This window comes from Callorhinus ursinus, unplaced genomic scaffold (assembly GCF_003265705.2).
Source record: "Callorhinus ursinus isolate GAN/ISIS: 27379988/994484 unplaced genomic scaffold, GSC_fseal_2.0 scaffold60, whole genome shotgun sequence".
NCBI lineage: Eukaryota > Metazoa > Chordata > Mammalia > Carnivora > Otariidae > Callorhinus > Callorhinus ursinus.
The window spans coordinates 7,043,961-7,063,645 of record NW_027397122.1 but is presented as its reverse complement, the minus strand read 5'-3'; the positions used below and the strand labels follow the sequence as shown (position 1 = coordinate 7,063,645).

At 55.4% G+C, this 19,685-nt stretch overlaps 1 protein-coding gene across 1 annotated transcript in view; it reads right to left on the bottom strand.

The window, feature by feature from the left end:
- Window positions 1–19,685, bottom strand: part of TNS3 (tensin 3) — a 118,696-nt gene that overhangs the window by 37,208 nt on the left and 61,803 nt on the right. The window contains exons 16-18 of the mRNA XM_025853108.2: window positions 14,434–14,606; window positions 13,530–13,656; window positions 13,359–13,442 (exon numbers count right to left, since the gene is read on the bottom strand). Coding sequence (XP_025708893.1) covers window positions 13,359–13,442; window positions 13,530–13,656; window positions 14,434–14,606 — 384 coding nt within the window. The remainder of the gene's footprint in view (window positions 1–13,358; window positions 13,443–13,529; window positions 13,657–14,433; window positions 14,607–19,685) is intronic.

The following is a 19,685-nucleotide window of genomic DNA, read 5'->3' as shown; positions in this document are numbered from 1 at the left end:
CTCTCACTGGCCCGGTGACCCCGTTACCTTCACGTCTCAGGAGAAGGCCAGCAGTGACACCCGTCTCAGGTGACTGGAGGCAAAGTGAGTGGGGAGGGATTTGGCACCAATCCCAGCTGGGCCACCAGCCTCCGCCTGTCACCAAACATCCTTCGGCCACAGTCCTGACTCCAGCTCAGCCGGGCGGCTATGTCCAGCACTGTTATCAGATTTCTCAAAACTGGTTTACAACGCACGCCAACTTTCTTGACTAAGAGAATTACAGAAAGCAGAGTAACAATGCCTTTTTGCTGAGTGCTGACCACCACATGCCTGGCACTGGGCTAAGCCACGTGGAGGCGTCACCTGATTTTATCCTCATGAAAAGGTTTCCATGTGCAGACCAACGGCGTTGCATTGCAGACGGGGACACAGAGCTTCTGAGCACCTAGGGGAACTAAGAAACTCAGTCCAAGGAGACCAGCTCATCTCTGCGACTTGGGAAGTTGTGTTCTGTCCCCGAGGCCACCCTGCCCCACGCCGGGGAGATGTCAAAGTCGGAACCTAAGTGTAAGATCACCCCGCCCTACTGCCTCTTCCCCCCAAATACAACAGGAGGCAGCCTTGGGCAGGACGAGGGGCCTGCGCTGGAGGGTCCCCCCGCTACCATGTTGAGAAGGCACAGGTGCCTGTGAGTCGTCTTCAGCCTGGGACCCCACCCAGCCACCGACACCCATGGAGCAGGGGAATGACCTCTCTCTCCTGGAATCAACAGACCAAAACTCTCGAATCTCATCTCTGGGGTCATAAAAATATCCCCGTGTGACCCGATTTCTAATCTATCGATACACACGTGAAATTCACTGGAAGTGACCACTGCGTACAAACTGCATTAGAACAACGGGTAACGCGGGACCAGACACAAGCCTCCAGTCGGGAGGAGAGGACTCTGGCCATGCTGGGAGGGAGAACACTCAAGACCTGCAGGCAGAAAGAACCAGAAGGCGACCACTGACCAGCTCCAGCTTCACTTTCTCCAGGAGACTGCAGAGCTTTTTCCACTATGAAACATTTGGGGTTTTCCTGTTTCTCCCTCTGACTGGTCCCCATCCTTCCATTCTATAGCACACATGCCCCTCGGTCCCAGGGACCTGCCCACGCCCTGCAGGCTCACCTGGGCCAGGTCGGAGGGCAGAGGCAGGGAGGGACCCAGACCCCCACCCCAAGGCTCTGGCAACATAATGACGTGAGCAGGTTACGTCCTGATTGCGTGTCTTGTGTTAAAATCCCGGGCTCCTTCAGACGTCCTCCCTCTGGCTCCAGTAGCAGCCCGGACAATAGTCAACCTCACTCGGAAACCCCACGTTGCTCCTGGCGCCTGCCTTCCGCCTCGGCTGACAGCCCTCCTCCTCCCGGGAAGCCGGGGCGCCGGGGCGCAGCACCTGGGTGCAGCCCGGGGCCTCTGTGGCCAGGCCAGCCGGCCTCCCTCAGGCCCTGGGGCGGACGGGACAGCCCTGGAATGGGCAGGCGCGCTTTCTCGGTTTTAGCAAAAGAATGTGCTGTGCTGGGAAGCAGCCTGGCTCCCAAAGCCACACCATCTGTGAAGCAGGCTTGCGTCTGCCCCAGTGAGTCTCGGCAAAGACAAAGCGTGGCTTTCTTCTGGAAGGAGGGGCCTTCCCACCGGGGTCCCGGGCCGGGGCGTCTTTCATAGAGTCTCAGGGCTGGAGGGCTGTCGCCAAATGACAGGGGACACGGGGAGAGGCACCCTCCCAAGTCTGGTCCCTCCCGGGCTCCCTGGCCCTGGGACTCTGCATCCCCCGTCCGCTACCCCCCCCCAGCCCCCTCCCCCACCGCTGGGGAGCTCAGGTTCCAGCCTGGGCCCCCTGCAGGCGGGCCTCGGGGCCAGAGAGAGCGGCGCTTACCTGGGCAGTGCGGGGCGCCACTCAGTCCATGCAGGGGCCCGGGAAGTCGCGGGCCGGGCGGAAGGCACTCGGCGGGCTGTCCCAGGCGGCCCTGTGAGTGAGCAGCGTCCCCCACCCCCGGGGCAGGGCGACTCTGGGTTCCGGCGTCCCGGGGGGAGGGGGGGTCGGGGCGGGACGGGGGCGGCCACCTCCGCGGAGGCCCATTCAGAGGGCGGCGGGAGAGCGTGGCCGGGAAAGAATCCGGGACTGCTGCTCGGGCCGCCTGCCCAGTCGGTGCCTCCAGACGCGGGCGGCCCCGCCTGCTCACTGCTCGGTCCGCTTCCTCTCCAGTCCTTTTCCCTTTTCCCGGTGCTTTAACCTCTTGCAAACCCCCAGCTGAAACCCTCCCCAGCCCCGTTCCAGCCCAGGGGCCAGCGTCAGCCAAAGGGGCGAGCAGGGAGTACAGAAAGACCCCCCCCTGCCCCGAGACCCGCCCCTCCAACACCACCTCCCCCAAAGTGGACCAGATTCCCTGGGATCCACCGCTCACAATGGAGAGGCCTCCAACAGCCACAGGAGCCCCTGGTCAGTGCTGCCCCGCCTACCCAGGTCCCCTGGATGGGGGCATACTACTCGCCGGGCCCCCACCACCAGCCTAAGCCCTTCACTCCACCCCTGCCCCGGGCAACCGGGGACCTTCCTCCAGCTCAAACCCTGCAGGTGTTCTTCCTGGACGCAGCTGACTCTGACACCCCCCACCCGACAGCCTTACAGAGGCTCTTTCTAGCTCTTAGCCGGGGCCCCTCACCGGCAGCCGATTCCACCAATAGGCTGCTGGCAGACCTGAACGTTCCTCTCTTCCCTTTTCTCTGTTTATGTCCTTCTCTCTATCTAAAAGGCCAGCCCCACCCCCCAAAACAAACTGGTGAAGAACTCCTATACACTCTTCAAAGCCCATTTCAAAATGACCCCGGGGCGCCTAGGTGGCTCAGTTGGTTAAGCGACTGCCTTCGGCTCAGGTCATGACCCTGGAGTCCCGGGATCGAGTCCCACATCGGGCTCCCCGCTCGGCAGGGAGTCTGCTTCTCCCTCTGACCCTCTTCCCTCTTGTGCTGTCTCTCTCTCTCTCAAATAAATAAAAAATCTACAAAAAAAAAAAAAATGACCCTACATTTTTAGAAAACTCAGAACACCATCCCCAACAGTCAGATGGAGGTATGTGCTCCATCCCTTGTGGCCTGAAACCGGACTGTGACGAGTCCATAGAGCAGAGCAGAGGCATGCGGCCGGCCTTCAAGACCGAAGCTCCAAGAGGCAGATGTGCATTTCTCGTTGGAGGCCCACCAAGCACAGCATGCCATGGGCACTCACCCCTTGCCTCTCCCGCCTCATGGGGCACAGACCCACTCATCCCTCAAATCCCAGCACCGTGGTGGAAGCCGACAGGTACGAGCCCCTCACAGGACAGGGGCGTGTGAGGGACCCCCGGGGCCACCTCTCTGAGCTCCTGGCCAGGAAGAGCCCCGGGATGGCTGCCCCAGGTCTGTGCAGGGCACTTCCTCCAGCTTGTTTATGCGCCTGCAGCAGGGGCAGCAAAGCATCTGTCGGAAATGTCTGACCACAGCCCAGCACAGCCTCAGTTGGCGGATGGACGGGCCCTTCCCGTGGCCCGACTCTCCTTGAGCAGAAAGGAAGATGATCATCGTGCAGCCAGGCCCAGGAAGGCGCTCCTCAGGGTGGGCCCTTCCCGTGGTGCCTGGCGGACGCCGCGGGGCTGACGGACATGGGGCAGCCATCGGGAGGGTCAAGGGGAAGCAGGACACGCTTTCCGAAACACTGCTGCTGTGTTACTTTGTGCAAGCATTCCACGACCGGGATTCCCCAGGTGGGAGTCTACAGACACCGAAGAACCTTCTGGAGATGTGTCTGCCCGGCCTGCATCTCCTCCATGCTCGGCAGTAGCAACAGGGATGAAACCGATCTCATGGCTGTGCTCCAAAGAAGTCAAGAAGCTGTCCCCTTAAACTGCTGTCCCCCACTCTGCAAGAGGACCTGGGTCAGTGGGAGGACACCCCTGAGCTCACTCTCGCAGGGCCCCAGCAGGGTCACCCCAAGGTCAGTGGTCACAGATCAAATGTGGACATGGCCCAGCTGCCCTCCCTCTGTATACTCAGCTCAGAAGGTGCCCACCGGCCCAACGCATCCTCGTGGGGCCTGCGGTTCACCCAGTGAAGCCAAATCCAACGCCTGACGGCTGGGGCACTGTAGGATGGGTCTGAGGACTTAGTGCATGACGTAGCGAGGGAAGTTCGGGAACTTCACAGGCAAGCTGCTGAGACGGGGGGGGGGGGTCACTCGCAGACTGCAGGCTTCTCCCACGAGTGCAGAGGGGGCTCCGGGACCACACAGACGAGATGTCCGGTGACCCACACGCAGGTCTCCGGCAAGGGCTCTGCCCTAGAAACACGGAACTAAGGGGTCTCGGGAAAGCTCCACAGGACACACGGGGGACACGGATCCTCAGGGGGCCCTGCTTTCCCGGGGATCCCCCGCCCGCCAGCACCCAGGAAGGCGTGCTCTGGGCTGCTTCCGATCCAGCCCGATGATCTGCTTTTGCAGAGAAAGGGTGAAGAGCAAACACAAAGCTCAGTTATAGTGTGACTTCACGGTAGCCCAATGTCAGGGTCCTCCAAAGCCTGGTCAGACCATCTGCACCTGAGGGCATGCAAAATTCACCCACAAGCCGCCCTCTCCCCAGCACACACTGGGCTTTGCTGGAGCAGCATCGAAATGTTCTCCAAATGATTGAATTCTTATTTCCCTGGCTCCTGGGTTTTCTATAAACTAGCTCTTTCTCTATGTATGCACGTATAAGTGCCTGACTTGTAATAAATGCTCAAAAAGCAAAGGATCCCTCAATCTAGGCCGAATCAGGACGCACTATGTATTCGGGCGTGTTATTCCATGTGCATGTGAACACGTGCAAAAACATGATGGCATTTAAACCCAAGACGGTGTTTCCTTACCTAATCAGGGCGGTTTGGGCAGGGCCTCTCTGGGTCAGGAACGCACCCTAACCTGGGGGCTCAGGTGAACACCCCCAAGGGCTCGGGGAGGGGGTCCACAGCCAGGAACGAGGGGCGGGGGTCTCCAGCCAGGAACGAGGGGTAAGGCAGATGGCATGTCCCCCTGCTCATGCCCTCTCTCTCTCTCTCAAATAAATAAACTTAAAAAAAGGGTCCTGAGAGGTCCCACAACCAGACCACAGAGCGCCAGGGAGGCGACTCAGGCCCCCAGGAGCCTGTCCCCCAAGGGCTGGGGCTGCTGGTCCTGCCCTCTGGCTGACAGGGCTCAGAATGGGGGCACTCACAGCACTCCCAACCAGGGGAAACACAGAGGAACCTCTACTCTGAGATTCAAGAACAGTCCGCCTGAGGGGAAAGAAATGAGCAGATTCAAATAAATTGGGAAAAACAAAGATCCCTCTAAACCAAAAGCAAGCACACAAAGGACGGCATTCATCTTGCCGGGAAACGGTCCGCTCACGTGGGGACACTTCCAGGCCGGCCTGCTGGGAATGAGGTGTCAGCACGGAAGGCCAACACGGCGTGTTTTCAGAGCCACATTCCACCCGAGTGAATGAACTCTCTCGTTCCCAGGCCCAGCTGCACATGGACTCCAGCAGCCCACCAGGGATGTTGATTTTTAAATATAGTTTGAAACATTCAACTTTCCTTTCTTCGTTTTCCTAATCAGGAGCCCCAGGGTTCAGGGGCCGGCGTACCCAAGACTAACCCATACCAGTTACGTGGGGTCCACAGTCCCCAGAAGGCCTTCTCCGGCACCGATCGGCATGCGCCTGGTGTCAGGGGCATGCACAACATGGATACTCCTGTCCGGTCCACATGCATGCACCTCCACGTGTAAACACACTACCAGGACTATGCAAACGTGCTTGCCTGCAGGAGCTGCAAGATGCAAACTCATCGGGGTCTGCAAACGTCACAGCCTGCTCACATTCAGCGCGTGCCTTCATTCCCGTTATAAACATTCTCATCAGAACTTCATAAAGTTTCAAAAGAAGAGCAGAGTTGGGTACAGGAAGGAAAGGGGACGCCTGGTAGAAGTGTTTTACAATTTGTCAAGCTTTGAAGAACGACAACTTTTTTTTTTAAACAAAAATAAAGCATTAGCTCAAAGTACTCTCTCTGGCTCCCTCTCTCAACAAGAAGGTCCTGGATGTGCCCCTCTGGCAAATGTCACCCGTTTGAAACCAACTCCAGGGGGGTCCCAATGGCTGCAAGCACACCCTTGTACCCGAGGCTGGGGTGAAGCCCCAAGAACTCCGTCCTTCCCTGGGGAATCAGAATCCCTCCTGGTCAGCAGGAGAGGGGACATTGCTCTTGTGACAGCCTGGGCCCCAGAAGGACCAGCCCCGCTCCCCAGAACAATGTGAAGACAAAATGGAAATTGTATAAAGTATAAAGGTGTCCTCTTTCAAGAAACTCACATTGCCTGTTGATCATCTTCATTGCCACCAATGAAGGGACCAACGTCCCCAGTGGTCTCTAAATACCACCTGCAAAGCCATCACGGAGGACAGCGGTGTGAAACCTGACAAAGGTGGGGTCCTACACGCTACACGAACCGACACTGAGCTGTTCACGTTCCCGGCAGGTTTCACGTTCTGTGGATTTCACCTCAACTGAACAAATCTCTCCCGGATCAAATTCAAAGCTGACGTACATCAGAGACTAATTTTGTGATGAAACACTCCCTCATTATTTCCCACTTACGTGCTGAATATCAAGGCTCAGTCTCAGGTCAGAAAAGATGGAATAACTGATATTCTGACTGGTCCCCACATCTCCAGCCGTTCACCAAACCTGGAGCTCTTGGCCCCATCTTTTTGGGATTTTATTGGGGTTTCATTATAAGGACATGACTGATGAAATCATTGGCCACTGGTGATTGATTCAACCTGCAGCCCCTCCCCTCCCGAGGTCAGGGGGTGGGGCTGAGAGGTCTCATCCTAAAACCACGTGGTCGGTTCCCCTGGCAACCAGACCCCACCTTCAGGTGCTTCCCAAGCATCACCTGGTTAGCATCACAGGAGACACCTTTCTGCTCCTCCCCTTAGGGAATTCCAAGGGTTTAGGGGAGCTCGGTGCTGGGAAAGGGCACGGAGACCAAATCTGTCTTACTAGAAATCCCAGTATCACAGGCTCAGATCTGGAATTGCTGACAAGTCTAAGGATGGTGTCCCTGCACGCACATGTTTCCCGGGGCGCAAGCCAGGCGGGTCAGGGATGCATTGAACACACCGACTACCCAGGCTTGTGCTGGAGGGTCCCGGGTGAGTCGGACCTGCAGGTCTCCATCCTCATGGGGCTCACTGTGTCAGACAGAAAACCCTGCAGCATGCCCTCCTGGGTCCAGCTCATGGCCCCACCTGCTCCAGCACCTATGCCCCATCCCGTCCCCAGTCCTTCGATTACCAGCACCTCTGGGAGAATTCAACAGTATTTGAATTCCTATTTAAATGCTGACTGTTTGGGTAAATGTTTAAAGGTCCCTCGCTGTCCTGGAGCCGGCGCTGAAAGAGGAGTTTACTGGGGGCCCCGCACAGCCGGTCAGGGAGGGGCAGTCCCAGCTCTGACCACCCCCCACAGCCCCCGGGAACTTGGCTTCTCATTCCAGCGTCTGTTTCTACACCTGGGGCACCCTTGGGCATGCTTCCTGATTCTTCTGGTTGTTTAGTGCAGAGAGGCTTGTTTCTGGTGAGGGGTGGATGTGAGGGGCTCAAGGCAGGGGGCGGGCCAGGCAGGCTCTGGGGACACCTGGCACTGAACCTAGGTGGCCAGAGGACCTGGAGGAAACCAGAACAGAGTACGCGTGGGCCGGGTAGCAGAGGACACGCACTGCGCCCAGAGTCAGGGTCCTGGGAGCCCCTTCTCCACGAGGCCTCGACCTCGGCCTTGGACGGCAGTCCCTGGAGGGCCCCGTCTTAGCCAGGATTCTGCAAAGTCATCCCTACCCAGCCCAGCCAGCCTCTGCCCTTCTGCAGCAAGAATCCCCCTCCCCCTGACATCCATTTTGGGAACTTTCCATCCGCTGACCTGTCCCTTTGCTCGGGGTCTCTACTGCTCACCTGCAGCATGGCTTTCCCACCTTCAGCTGCTGTCCGCCTCTCTTTCTCGGACACCTGTCCTGTGGGTTGTCCCCGAAGTAAGCTGGCGGCACTGGGTTGGGTTGACTGGGACTCAGCTGACACCCCGTTATTTTTGATGCAGCAAGACACAAGAAGGGGATTCTCTGCAGTGTGGTGTTGCACTAACTGAGCGCTGATGTGACTGAGACCACAACGGGAACAGCAACAAAGTCAGAAACCTCGATTTCTCCCTTAGCCTAGTTAGCGCGTACTGAACCCTGCTCGCCCTTCAAACTCCAGACCTCCTCACCAGGCAAACAACCAGCAGGAATTGGTTCTCCCCAGTGTGGGATCCCTGGATCGGTCCCTGCTTCTATGCGCTGCACCAGCAAGAGAACAGGGCTGGTGAACGCGAGTGCCCCATGCACACGTGTGGACCGCACCCACGTTTACTCACCACCAAGGGCTCCCAGATTTATACTTTAACTCCTCAACATATAAAATCCCACACACATCCAGAAGTAGGCAGAACAGTACAATAAAGCTCCACGGAGACTCCACCCAGCTTGTCCAACTGGCAGCCAACACTGTTCCAACCACATCCCCACCCGCTCCCCCAGTGGGACTGACACTGAACTTGTGAGTCTGAGATCATTCTGGATTCATACGCAGAGGTCAGGAGTTATACAGAGATGCCCTATAAACACCGGGGTGCAGGCTTCGGCGCGAGCGTCAATCTATTTTTTCAGGATAAAAACTCAGGGCTCCTTGTCGAATCACATATATTGGCACGTGTAGGGGTTTTTTTTAAGAAAGCGTCAGATTGTCTCCCGTGGAAAGGCTGCACCGTGTCCCAGCCCCACCGGCAGGACAGGAGAGTTCCAGTTTCTCCACATCCTCACCAGCACGTGGTGCTGAAACTATTTTTTATTTTACCCGTTATGCTGGGTCTGTAGTGATTGCTCGCATTTCCCTGGTGGTAATGACGCTGGGGGTCTTTCATGTGCTCTTCTGCCGTCTGTCCATCTTGTTCAGTAAGAGGTCTCCTCCTGGCTTTTACCTGCTTTCTGATCGGGTTGTTTCTTTCTTTACTGCCGAGGTTTGGAGTGCAAAGTCTTCTCTCGGTCTGCGGTCTGTCTGCCCTTTCACCTCTTAGCAGGTTCCTCCTATAGAAAATTCCTTCAATTTTGATGAAGTCCTACTTCATCAATTTTCCCTTTTATGGATTGCACTTCGGGTGCTAGTAAAATAACTCCTGAGTAGCCTGGATCCCAAAGATTTTCTGCTATGTGTTTTTCCTTAAAGTTTTACAGTTTTATATTTGTTTATGATCTCTTTTAAGTTAATTCTGGTATAAGATACAAGACTTTGGTTGATTTTTTTTTGGACGGTGAGTGCCATTTGTTGAAAGGACAGTTTCTCCTTCAGTGACTTGCTTTGCACATTTTCCAAAAGAAATCAGTTGGGCAAATTTGTGTGGGTGTGTTTTTGGGTTTCCCTTTGTTTCACTGGTCTTGTGTCCGTCCCTTGCCCCACACCACACAGTCCTGATTACCGTGGTTACCTAGAAAGTCTGGAAAGTAGTCAATCCATGCCTCCTAGTCAATCCATGCCTCCTACTTTGTTCTTTTTCAAAATTATTCTAGCCGGTCTCCTTCCTTTGAATTCCCATATAAATTTTTAAAGTATCTTGTCTATATAAAAAAAAATATTGCTGGGATTTTGATAGGAACTGTGTTAAAACTGTACATCACTTTGAGAAGAACTGACCTCTTCAGCAGGGTCTTCAATCCATGAACATGGTATGCCACTCCATTTATTTAGATCTTTGATTTCTTCCACTGACACTGTGGAGTTTTCAATGAATGTGTCTTGCATGTTTTCTTAGGTTTACACCTTACTATTTTGCTTTTTTGATCTATTATGAATGGCACTGTATACTTAATTGAGGTCTGTACACATTCACTGCTAGTCTATAGAAATATAATTGATTTTTGTGTGTATCTCTTGTGTCCTACAACCAGCTGATGCCCCTTATTTGTTCTGGGAGGCTTTTTTTGTACATTCCTTGGAATTTTCTGCATAGATAAATCACAAATCTGCAAAAGGGGACAGTTTTATTTCTTCCCTTCCACTCTGTGGTCTTGTATCTCCTTTTCTTGCATGACGATCCTGTAGAACTTTCAGCATTATGTGTGAGCTGCAGGGTTTTAGTAGATTCTTTCTATAGGTCGAGGAAGGTCCCCTCTGTGCTGTTTTGCTGCGAGTTTTTAGTCAGAACAGATGTGAATTTTGTCAAAAAAATTTTTCTTTGCATCTATTAATATAAAATCATACGGTTTTCTTCTTCATCCATTAAATAGGATGGGTGACATTGATGGATTTTGAAATATCAAAAGAGCTTTGCATCCCTAGAGTAAATCCTACCTGGTGAAAGTGTATAATTTTTATATACACTATTATTTGATTTCCTGGGGTTTGGTTAAGGAATTTTTTGTCTATTCATAAGGGATAACAGCCTATTGTTCCCTTTTGGTTGCCTTTGTCTGATTTTGGTACCAGGGTAACACTGCCTCCACGGAATGAACCGGGATACGTTCCCTCTCCTTCTAGTTTCTGGAAGGGGTTGTGTAGAATTGGTGTTAATTCTTTACATGTCTGGTTGAATTCCCCAGTGAAACCATCGGGGCTTGGAGATTGCTTTGGGGGGAAAATGTATACGTTATATGAGTCAATTTCCTCACTAGCTACCAGGCATTCAAAGTGTCTACTTCACACTGGAAGAGATGTCCCAGGGCAAGCTCATCGTGAACCACTGTGTGTGGCACTGTCATCCACTTCCTATTTGCAGGGTGCTCGGTGAGGGGTCCCTTTCATTCCTGGTATTAGCCATCTGTCTCTTCCCTATTTTTTGTCCTTCTTTTGAGATATTGGCCAACTCTCTCGATCATCTCCGAGAACCTGCTCTTTTTCATTTATTTTTTCTATTATTTCCTTTTCATAATTTCAGTGATTTCTGCTTGTATTTTTAATATTTTCTTCCTTCTGGCCATCTTCAGGTTACTCTGTTCTTCTCGTTCTAGGTTCTGGGAGGAGGCGTTCAAACTCTTAATTTCAGATTTTCTCCTTTTCCAATGTATATGTTTACTGTCATGAGTGTTCCTCTCAGTTCTGTCTGAGCTCTGTCCTACCACCTGTGAAATATTTTACTTTCATTTTATTCACTTCAATATACTTTGTGATTTCCCGTGAGATTTTCTCTTGGGCCCGTGGATTATTTGCAAGAGTGCCGCTTCATTTGCAGGCATTTGGACATTTTCCTGTTACCTTCCTGTTACTGGTTTCTGGTTGGAGTCCCTGCATGACATCCATTCTCTCTGCTCTGCGGAAGCCTGTTCCAGAGCCCAGATGGTGGTCCATCCAGGTTCCGTGGTCCTGGGGCCACGGTCAGTCTGCTTCTTTCCTCCACGGCTCAGCCTTCTGGCATCTGTTTGACATACCGTCAGGTGTGTGTGTACTTCTCAGAGTGGGGGGACAGGGAAGGCTATGTCTACTCCATGCCAGGAGGCCAATGCCACCCTCCTGACAAGGATTCAAAGCAAATACTCTCATGTATACACACGGTAGCACCCGGTGCTAAATGACACAGAGCCAGGCACTATGTTAGATGCCTAACACATCCCACCTCACCCCTGCACGCTGGTCACAGATGAGGCATTCTTGTATTGGTAGACGAGGAAACAGGTTCAGAGGGTCACTAACTATGAGAGGCACAGTCATTCCATGACCGGACTTAAATCCAGGCCCTGTCTAACCTGACAATGCGGAACAAAACACCCCTGGCTGGGGGATGACGCTGACCGGCGTGTAGTCCTGGCTTTGCCCCCTGCCTGCTGTGTGGCTCTGAGCGATATGCTGAACTTCTCTGTGTCCGTTTCCCCACCTGTGAGTGGGACGACAGGGACAGCGGCTCCCATAATGTGACCACAAGAAGAGAGACATCATGCTGTGAAGACCATGGGGCAAATGTCATCTACACATGAGCTCCTGCAGTCACCGCCCGGGGTGCGCCCAGCACGCGGGACCGCCCCACGCAAGCAGGGCCCTCGCGCTCTGCTGGGCCTGCGGTCTGAAGGTTTGTTCCAGTATTTTCTTTCCTTGGGCTCATCATCCATGTCCCACGGCCATCACCAGCATGTGTCCCACAAAGCTGGTCTAAACACGTGGTGGGCTCAGGGAGGAGGAGGGGGACGAGTGGAGGCAGAAGCCGTGTCCCTGGGTTTGCCACCACCTACGTGGTTCCAATGCAGAACAGACACGTGATGTCGTGCGTGCGTCTCCGTGCTGACACACGCTGGGGTGGCGTCTGCTCCCGTGGGACGCTTCCAGAGCGCACAAACGCATGCAACCATACTGCACACCCTCCCCTTGCCCACGTGTCAGCTCCCCCCCAACCCCACGCCAAGGAAGGCCGGTGATTTAACCGCTCTGCTCTGTGCGTAAAGGGAAGCGTGTATGGTCTAAAGCCACAGGAGACCTTTCGGAGAAGGACAGCCCTTCCTGGATACGACACACAGATCTGGGGAAAGAAGGGACGTGGCACCAACTGTTGTCACTACGACCTCTCCCGGGTACCTGATGACCCCTCACAGAACCCTCACGGGCCTTCCCCAGAGAGGCAGCACCAGAAAGAATCTACAAGCACAGAGAAGAAAAGTTTTAAACGCACGCGGGGCTTCGGCTCCATCCCCTCTCCCCGTGCCTGGGGTTGGGCTATCCTGGGCCCTCAAGGCAAGAGGGGGATGTCCCCAGGAAGGGGTGCAGGCTGGCCCTATGGCTGCTGCCGGTTACCGTCCCCTCCCCTGGGCCCGTGGGCACTCGAGCACCATGCCGAGGATGGGGAAGTGGGCAAGGTCTGCAACACACCGGTCCCAGAGGTCGTCACTCCCTGGGGAGATCCAGGACCACGGGTGGGGGTCTCGGGCGGCCCTGAAGCACAGAGCAGAGAGCTCGCTGACCTCGCAAGCCCCAGCTCCTCTGTAAAGAGCAGGGCAGGCGTTCCAGCTTCTTCTTCCAGCTCAAGGAAACGGTAGGAGGAGCTGAAAACCACAGACACCGCTCCGAGCACCCACGACCCTTCCCCTTGCCTGCTGGGTAGATGTGAGGATGCACAGAGGTGCGCTCGCAGGACGCAGGCCGCGGTTAACCCCCAGCAGGCCGCACCCCCCGGGCAAGAGCCCTCCTCACTTCGGAGGTGTCCGAGATGTGGTGCCCATGGAAACACGTCAGCATGAGATGCCGGAGAGGAGGAAAGGTGGGATTCTTACCGTGAGCTCCTCTGTACAGACCGCCAGCGCTGCCCCCCTGCAGCCCAGGCGGGGTGAACGGCGGATAATGTGGGGGTGTCGTCACTGGAAAAGAAAGCAGAGTGAAGTTCTGTTGCTGCATCCTCCCCGAAGGGGTGCCGCTGTCTGCTGCAGGTTTGGCTTCTGGCTTACCATACGGTGTTTCTGGAGACACGGGAAATGCTGGCGTGGGAGAGGCCGAGTCAGAGTCACCCTTGGTTGGAGTGAAGGTCCTGCTGCTGATCCCGTTAGGGTCTGAGGGGTACGCGGCGGCCACCGTCTGGAATTGGCACAGGGAGTCGGTGAAGGCCACCTCCTCACGGCGGGCCCGGGCTGACCCACCGTGCAGGAACAGGGGCCGGGTCCCCATGCACGGCCCTGCCACTGGTGGCCACTGGGAAGAGCTTCAACAACTCAAAGGAAGAGGGAGTCCCCGCGGTCCATCCACCTGCTACAGCGTGGAGCCGCCAGAGACGGCGGCACCGGGGAGGCGGGCACCCGGTGGAGAACAGGATAAAATCATCCCTGCCTGTGGTGTGTGTGCTCACAGGCAGTGAGACCACAGCACAGAGAAAAACGCAGAAGGATTTATCCAGGTATCTCTTTTCTAAGCTATTCTGGGCTCCCACTTTCTGCGTCGACCACGATGAAAACACTGATGGGGACGGGTTCATCGTTCGGGGTTCGACCTATCTTACTGCGTTCTGATGAAAGCCTAGAAGATGCTCCGTGGATCCCACCACGGGGCCCACAGCCACGCTGACCCACTTTCTTCCTGCTTCCCCCCCGCGGCCCAAGACCTTGGGGAAGTCCATGTGCCCCTGGCCACCGCCGTGCACCCACGAGCCACCTGCACGCTCCCACCTCCCCCCACCACGCAGTCCAGGAGTGGAGGCCCAGCGGAGCCCACGGTGGCCACGCCATGCCTTCTGGGTAGGGCTGCACACCTGGGCTCTCCCAACCACACCCCTGCCTGCAAGACGGGAGGGAGGCGGGGTGGCAATGGGACCGCGATCAGGAAGGGCACTGGTCCCGCTGTCAAGGGGGTAGTGCCTACCTCTTTGGCGTCTGCTGGAGAGAGGAAAGGTACCAGACCTGAGGCCTGGTCCGCACCGGGGGTCTTTCCCCATCCACATTTGGAGAAGGCCGGCTGCCCCCCAGCATCGTTGTCATACTGCCCAAGGCTCAGCTTCCGGAACCTTCCGCCCAGCGGCTCGTCCCCCGAGGAGCCTGACAGGAGAAACACGTGGGCTGCAGGTGCTTTTCCCACAGCAGAGGACCGAGGCCTTAATTAAGACCTGACTACAATTTCCCAAATTGACACTCTTATTTTTTCTAGTTCCAGAACATCTTCAGCTCCCACTGCCCGCTCCCCTCCCCCCGCCCTGGTGACCTCTGGTCTTGCCGGTTCTGGATGTTTCTTATAAACAGAATCATCCACCGGGTGTCCTCTGCTCTCTGGCTTCTGTCACCGGGCGTGATGTCCCAGCCTGTCACGATTGCAACCCACTTCTGTTCAGTTCCTGCTTTTCCCAGCATCATTCCCAGGAGGGATCTGTGTGCATCTGGTTCCCAGTGACTCGCACACAGCAGGTGCTCAAGAAGCACAAAGGTGAGCCCCTGTCGCCAGGATGGAGCCTGCCCTCCCCTCGCTGAGTGTGCTCGGAGGATTTTTGGTGGCCTTTTGGTGGTTGCGACGCTGGACCGCGGTCTGCGCTCTGATATGTATGACTTTTAAAGTCAGAAAAACAAGATGCCTGGACTTCACTTGAGTTGAAGAGCGAGATACTTCAAACCTATTCTCCGAACTGTATTAAAGAATCGGCTACATCCATCTGGCCGTGCCCCCGTTTTTCCTTTTCAGTGAAGAAGTCACATCCAGGAAAGAGGGATGCAGGAGAGCAGATGAAGGCAGGAGAGACTCGAGCTAAAGCAGCACAATGGGTGCACTCAGCCCTCCACAGGGAGGGGTCCGTTCTGAGAAGGGCCACGGGGAGAAGGGGGAACAAGTCCTAGGCTCCCTCTGGGGGCCTCCCGCAGGCCACGGGCCTGGGTACTGAGCCCTGGACGCCCCCATCCCCGTCCCTCCCTGCACAGCCCCAGCCCTACACCCCGGTTCAGACAACCCTGCCCCTCTCCGCCCACCTGCTAAGATGCACCTGCTCCCTGCTGCTTCCCAGCCAGTAGCCAAGACACCGGGACCTCAGCAGCCCCTCACAGTCACAGAGGACGCTGGAATCGATGCAGAAAACACAGCAACCCAGGACCACAAAATCCGCAAAAATCCCCGCTGACCCGCGCATCCACCCACAATCCCAGTCCCCACAGAGGGTCGGGCCAGGTCGGTCTTCCTCTGCTGAGTGCTGTGAGCCTGTCCCTCCCGGCGACCCCAACAGCCCTTCTGCTGGGTGTTCACAGGTCTTCACAGGTCTTCAACTGGTCTCCTTTCCACCTGCCACCGGACACCACACACTCTGGGCCTCGGGTCTCCCCTCCCCAGGCTTACAGCGGGGCAGGTGTCCCCGGGAGGCCCCCTTGCTGCTGTTCCCAAACACCCACGTATCTCATTTTTGCAAATTCACTATTCCCAGGGAAGGGGCGGTACTGGGGTTCAAGGTCAGGGTACACCTGCTGAGCCTGCAAACCTTGGGTCAGCTCAGCCTTAGCCAGGCTCCGGGAGGCTCGGATTCAGCGTGGGGTGCAGGAGTTTGCAGGCTGGGTCATTCGGTCATTCAGGGGACATGTAGGGATGGAGCCTGGCTGTGACTGGGCCCCGCAGAGCTTACGGTACCAGGACAGAAGCCCCCGGCACGCCCAGTCACCGGTCTATGGTGGATGCAACTTACACCAGCCGTCACCAGAAGGGGTGGTGAGGGCCAGGGCAGGGAAACTCCCAGGTGCTGAGGACAGTCCTCATCTGGGGTACCGGGACGCCCCCACTGAGCCTCTACGGAAGCAGAGGGTTCAAGCCAAGACCGTGGGGTGCCCACAAAGCTCTTCGCACCAGGACTAAATTCAGCCTGACCTGGGAGATCAGCATGGTGGTCATCAATTTGCCACTGAGTCAACAGAGGTGCAGGATGTGACTTGCTCCGATTACTCACTAAAAAAACTGGATTAAAACAAAACAAAACAAAACAAAACAGAAGCCCCTTGGCAAGTCTGCACCTGTTTGTAAATACACTGATCGTTGGTAATTCAGAACCCACTTGTATCTTCCTTACGCTCCACGAGGGCGATTCAGACCTCTCGAGGGGACTGCCTGATCTTGTCCACAGGTGAAGAGTTTGACAACTCACGAGGTGGGGTCCCAGCCCCTCCTCCGCGCTGTAGAAATACAGCCCAGACCAGGCGTCACCAACCTGATCCCCCGCACGAGACTCCTGAACAGCTTCCAAATCCCACAAAGGGGTTGGAAACGGGTCGTATCCGAACCTTCAGGCGGGGCTCTCCTGCCTCAGTGAGCGCGGGTCAGCCCTCCAGGTGAGCAGGGTGCACGCCCAGGCAGAACCACAAGTACAAAACAACAGTTCTCAAACTTGGCCACACATTAGCATGGCATTGAAATTCCTGGCACGCAGACCTCACCCCTTCCCTGGGAGTGAGGCCCAGAGCCTGGCATTTTTCTTAACAACTTCCCAAGGGCCCCAAAACTCATGACCACGCTGAGCACAGAGGCAGGTTTCAAGCCCGGAGTTCCACATGTGGGGGGGGGGGGCGTTTAAAATAATTCTGATGCTCGATTCCCGCCCAGGTCAACTCCAAGCCGGCCCTCCGGAGGAGGAAGCCGTCTCCGCATCTGCTAACGTTCCCAGGTGACTGCTCTGTGTAGCCAAGGGGGCAGACTCCGGCCCTTGAGTGTCGATGGAAACCTCTGAGAACACAACCTTTGTCTTCCATCTGGGCCACTAGAAGGCAAAGTGCCCTGAAGCTATTTGTTTATCTTTATACAACCGTGGAAGAATGAAGTGCTGCTTCGTAGAGGCATGCACAGTGGGTTCTGGAAACTCCCTTGCATTCCTAGGGGTGAAGACAAACAATGGCCAAACACTGCCCCGCAGTTGTGGGAGGCCTCCCGAGTTCAGCTCATTCAACTGGACACGTGCAGCTTCTCAAGAGAGGGTGGGAGAGGGTGAAGGATCTGCTCAGCGTGACAGTGAAAGTGAAAAAAAAGCCCACCTGCCCAGCTTTAATGTTCGAGAATGGCTCGAGGAGCTTTATTTCTCCCTAAGCTGCCACAGGGGTGGCCTGTCCCTGCCACCTGCAGGGTATATTCGCGAAAAGCTAGGAGACATTTGTTAGAAATGCCTAGCACTGGCCAACGCTCAAGACCTCTCCTTCCGGGTCCCCTTCCACCGCCCCCTCCCGGACCCACCTCAGCGCCAGGGGAGCCCGTGGGAGTGGGCTGTCACCGGCACAATGAGGCCAGGGGGCCGAGGAAGGCAAGCCTGACTTTGGGATTGCGAAACTGCAAATCCTTTTCCCTGGGAAACACTGAAGTGCTCGGTTAGGTCGCATTTCTTCCCCAAAGGCGCACTTGAAAGGGAAAGGATAAGTCCAGAAAGCTAGAAGGCTGCCCTTCCAATATGAGAAGCGTTGGTGATCCTCCTCCACCGCTTACTCAAAATCAGGTATGACTTCAGGCAAAATGTAAGAAGCCACCGGGCGACCAAGAGGCAAGATCACTACCCGACTCACTGAAGACACATTACCCGCAGAGCTTGGTGCCTGGCTTCGGGTCCCTCTTATGTCTCTGAATTTATTTTCCCTTTGAATGATCTTTCCCCTCCCCAAACCACTAGATCTTGCTGGCCTGCTCCTCAAACACATCATCGTTTAAAAAAAAAAAAAAAGCTACGGTTGCTAAAGATTTTATTTATTTATTTGTTGTGGGGGGAGAGAGCAAGCACAAGCAGGGGGCACAGCAGAGGGGGAGGGAGAAGCAGACTCCCCCCTGAGCAGGGAGCCCAATGCGGGGCTTGATCCCAAGACCCCAAGACCATGACCTGAGCCGAATGCAGATGCTTCACCCACTGAGCCACCCAGGCGTCCCACAACCATACCGTTGACCTAGGACGGTCGTCAGAGCTGTCCACCTTCAGGACCACCCTCAGTGGATGGTAATGTGAGCAGGTGCGGCCACAGGCCCAGCTGGCTGATGGGCTATGAGGAGGAAGGAAGACTAGAGCTATGACCCCCAGGCCCCAGGCCCACCCCTGCTAGAGATGTCATGACCTCTCTATCCTGACACAGAAGACCTTACCACCCTTTACCCACGGGTTAAACAAACGACAGTTGTCCGTAAGTGATGGCGCATGTGTCCATTAGGGGGTCACATCCATGTGGACCAACCTGTTCTTAGCGCACCCACGACAAGAGCTTTGGGAAACAAGCCAGCCATGCCAGAGGCCAGGGGGTCTCCAAAGCAAACTTTCAAACAACGGAACGGAGGGGTTGGTCCCTCGACACCTTAAACAAAAACAGGCCAAGTGGCCCAGCAGTTCCACTCAAGAATTAAAAACATTCTGGGACGCCTGGGTGGCTCGGTCGGTGAAGCAGCCTTTGGCTCAGGTCATGATCCCGGGTCCTGGGATCGAGCCCCACGTGAGGCTCCGCACTCACGGGGAGCCTGCTTCTCCCTCTGACCCTCCCCCTGCTTGTGCGCTCTCTCCTTCTCGCTCTCTCAAATAAAATCTTTAAAAAACAAAAAAGAACTGAACACATTCAGACTAATACTTGTACACGGATGTTCACAGTAGCACCGACGCAGTATCCACACTCGGATGAATGGACGTACATACTGTGTCCAATCGCCCTGTGGAATACAATTCAGCCTTAAACAGGAATGACGCTCTAACACACGCTACAACCTGGATGAGCATGGAAAAGCAGATGCTCAGCGAAAGAAATCAGACGCACGTTGTACAATTCCATTTAGATGAAATGCCCAGCATAGGCAAACCCAGAGTTGGAAGGCAGATCAGGGGAGGCCAGGGGCCGGGAGACAGGACTGACCGCTAATGGGGATGAGCTTGACTGCAACATGCACTGCACAAGCCACTGAGCTTGGGACTTTATTTTATTTTTAAAGATTTTATTTATTTATTTGACAGAGAGAGACACAGCGAGAGGGAACACAAGCAGGGGCAGTGGGGGAGGGAGAAGCAGGCTTCCCGCCGAGCGGGGAGCCCGATGCGGGGCTCGATCCCAGGACCCTGGGATCACAACCCGAGCTGAAGGCAGACGCTTAATGACTGAGCCACGCAGGCGCCCCTGAACTTGGGACCTTAGAAAATCACCACGGATGCA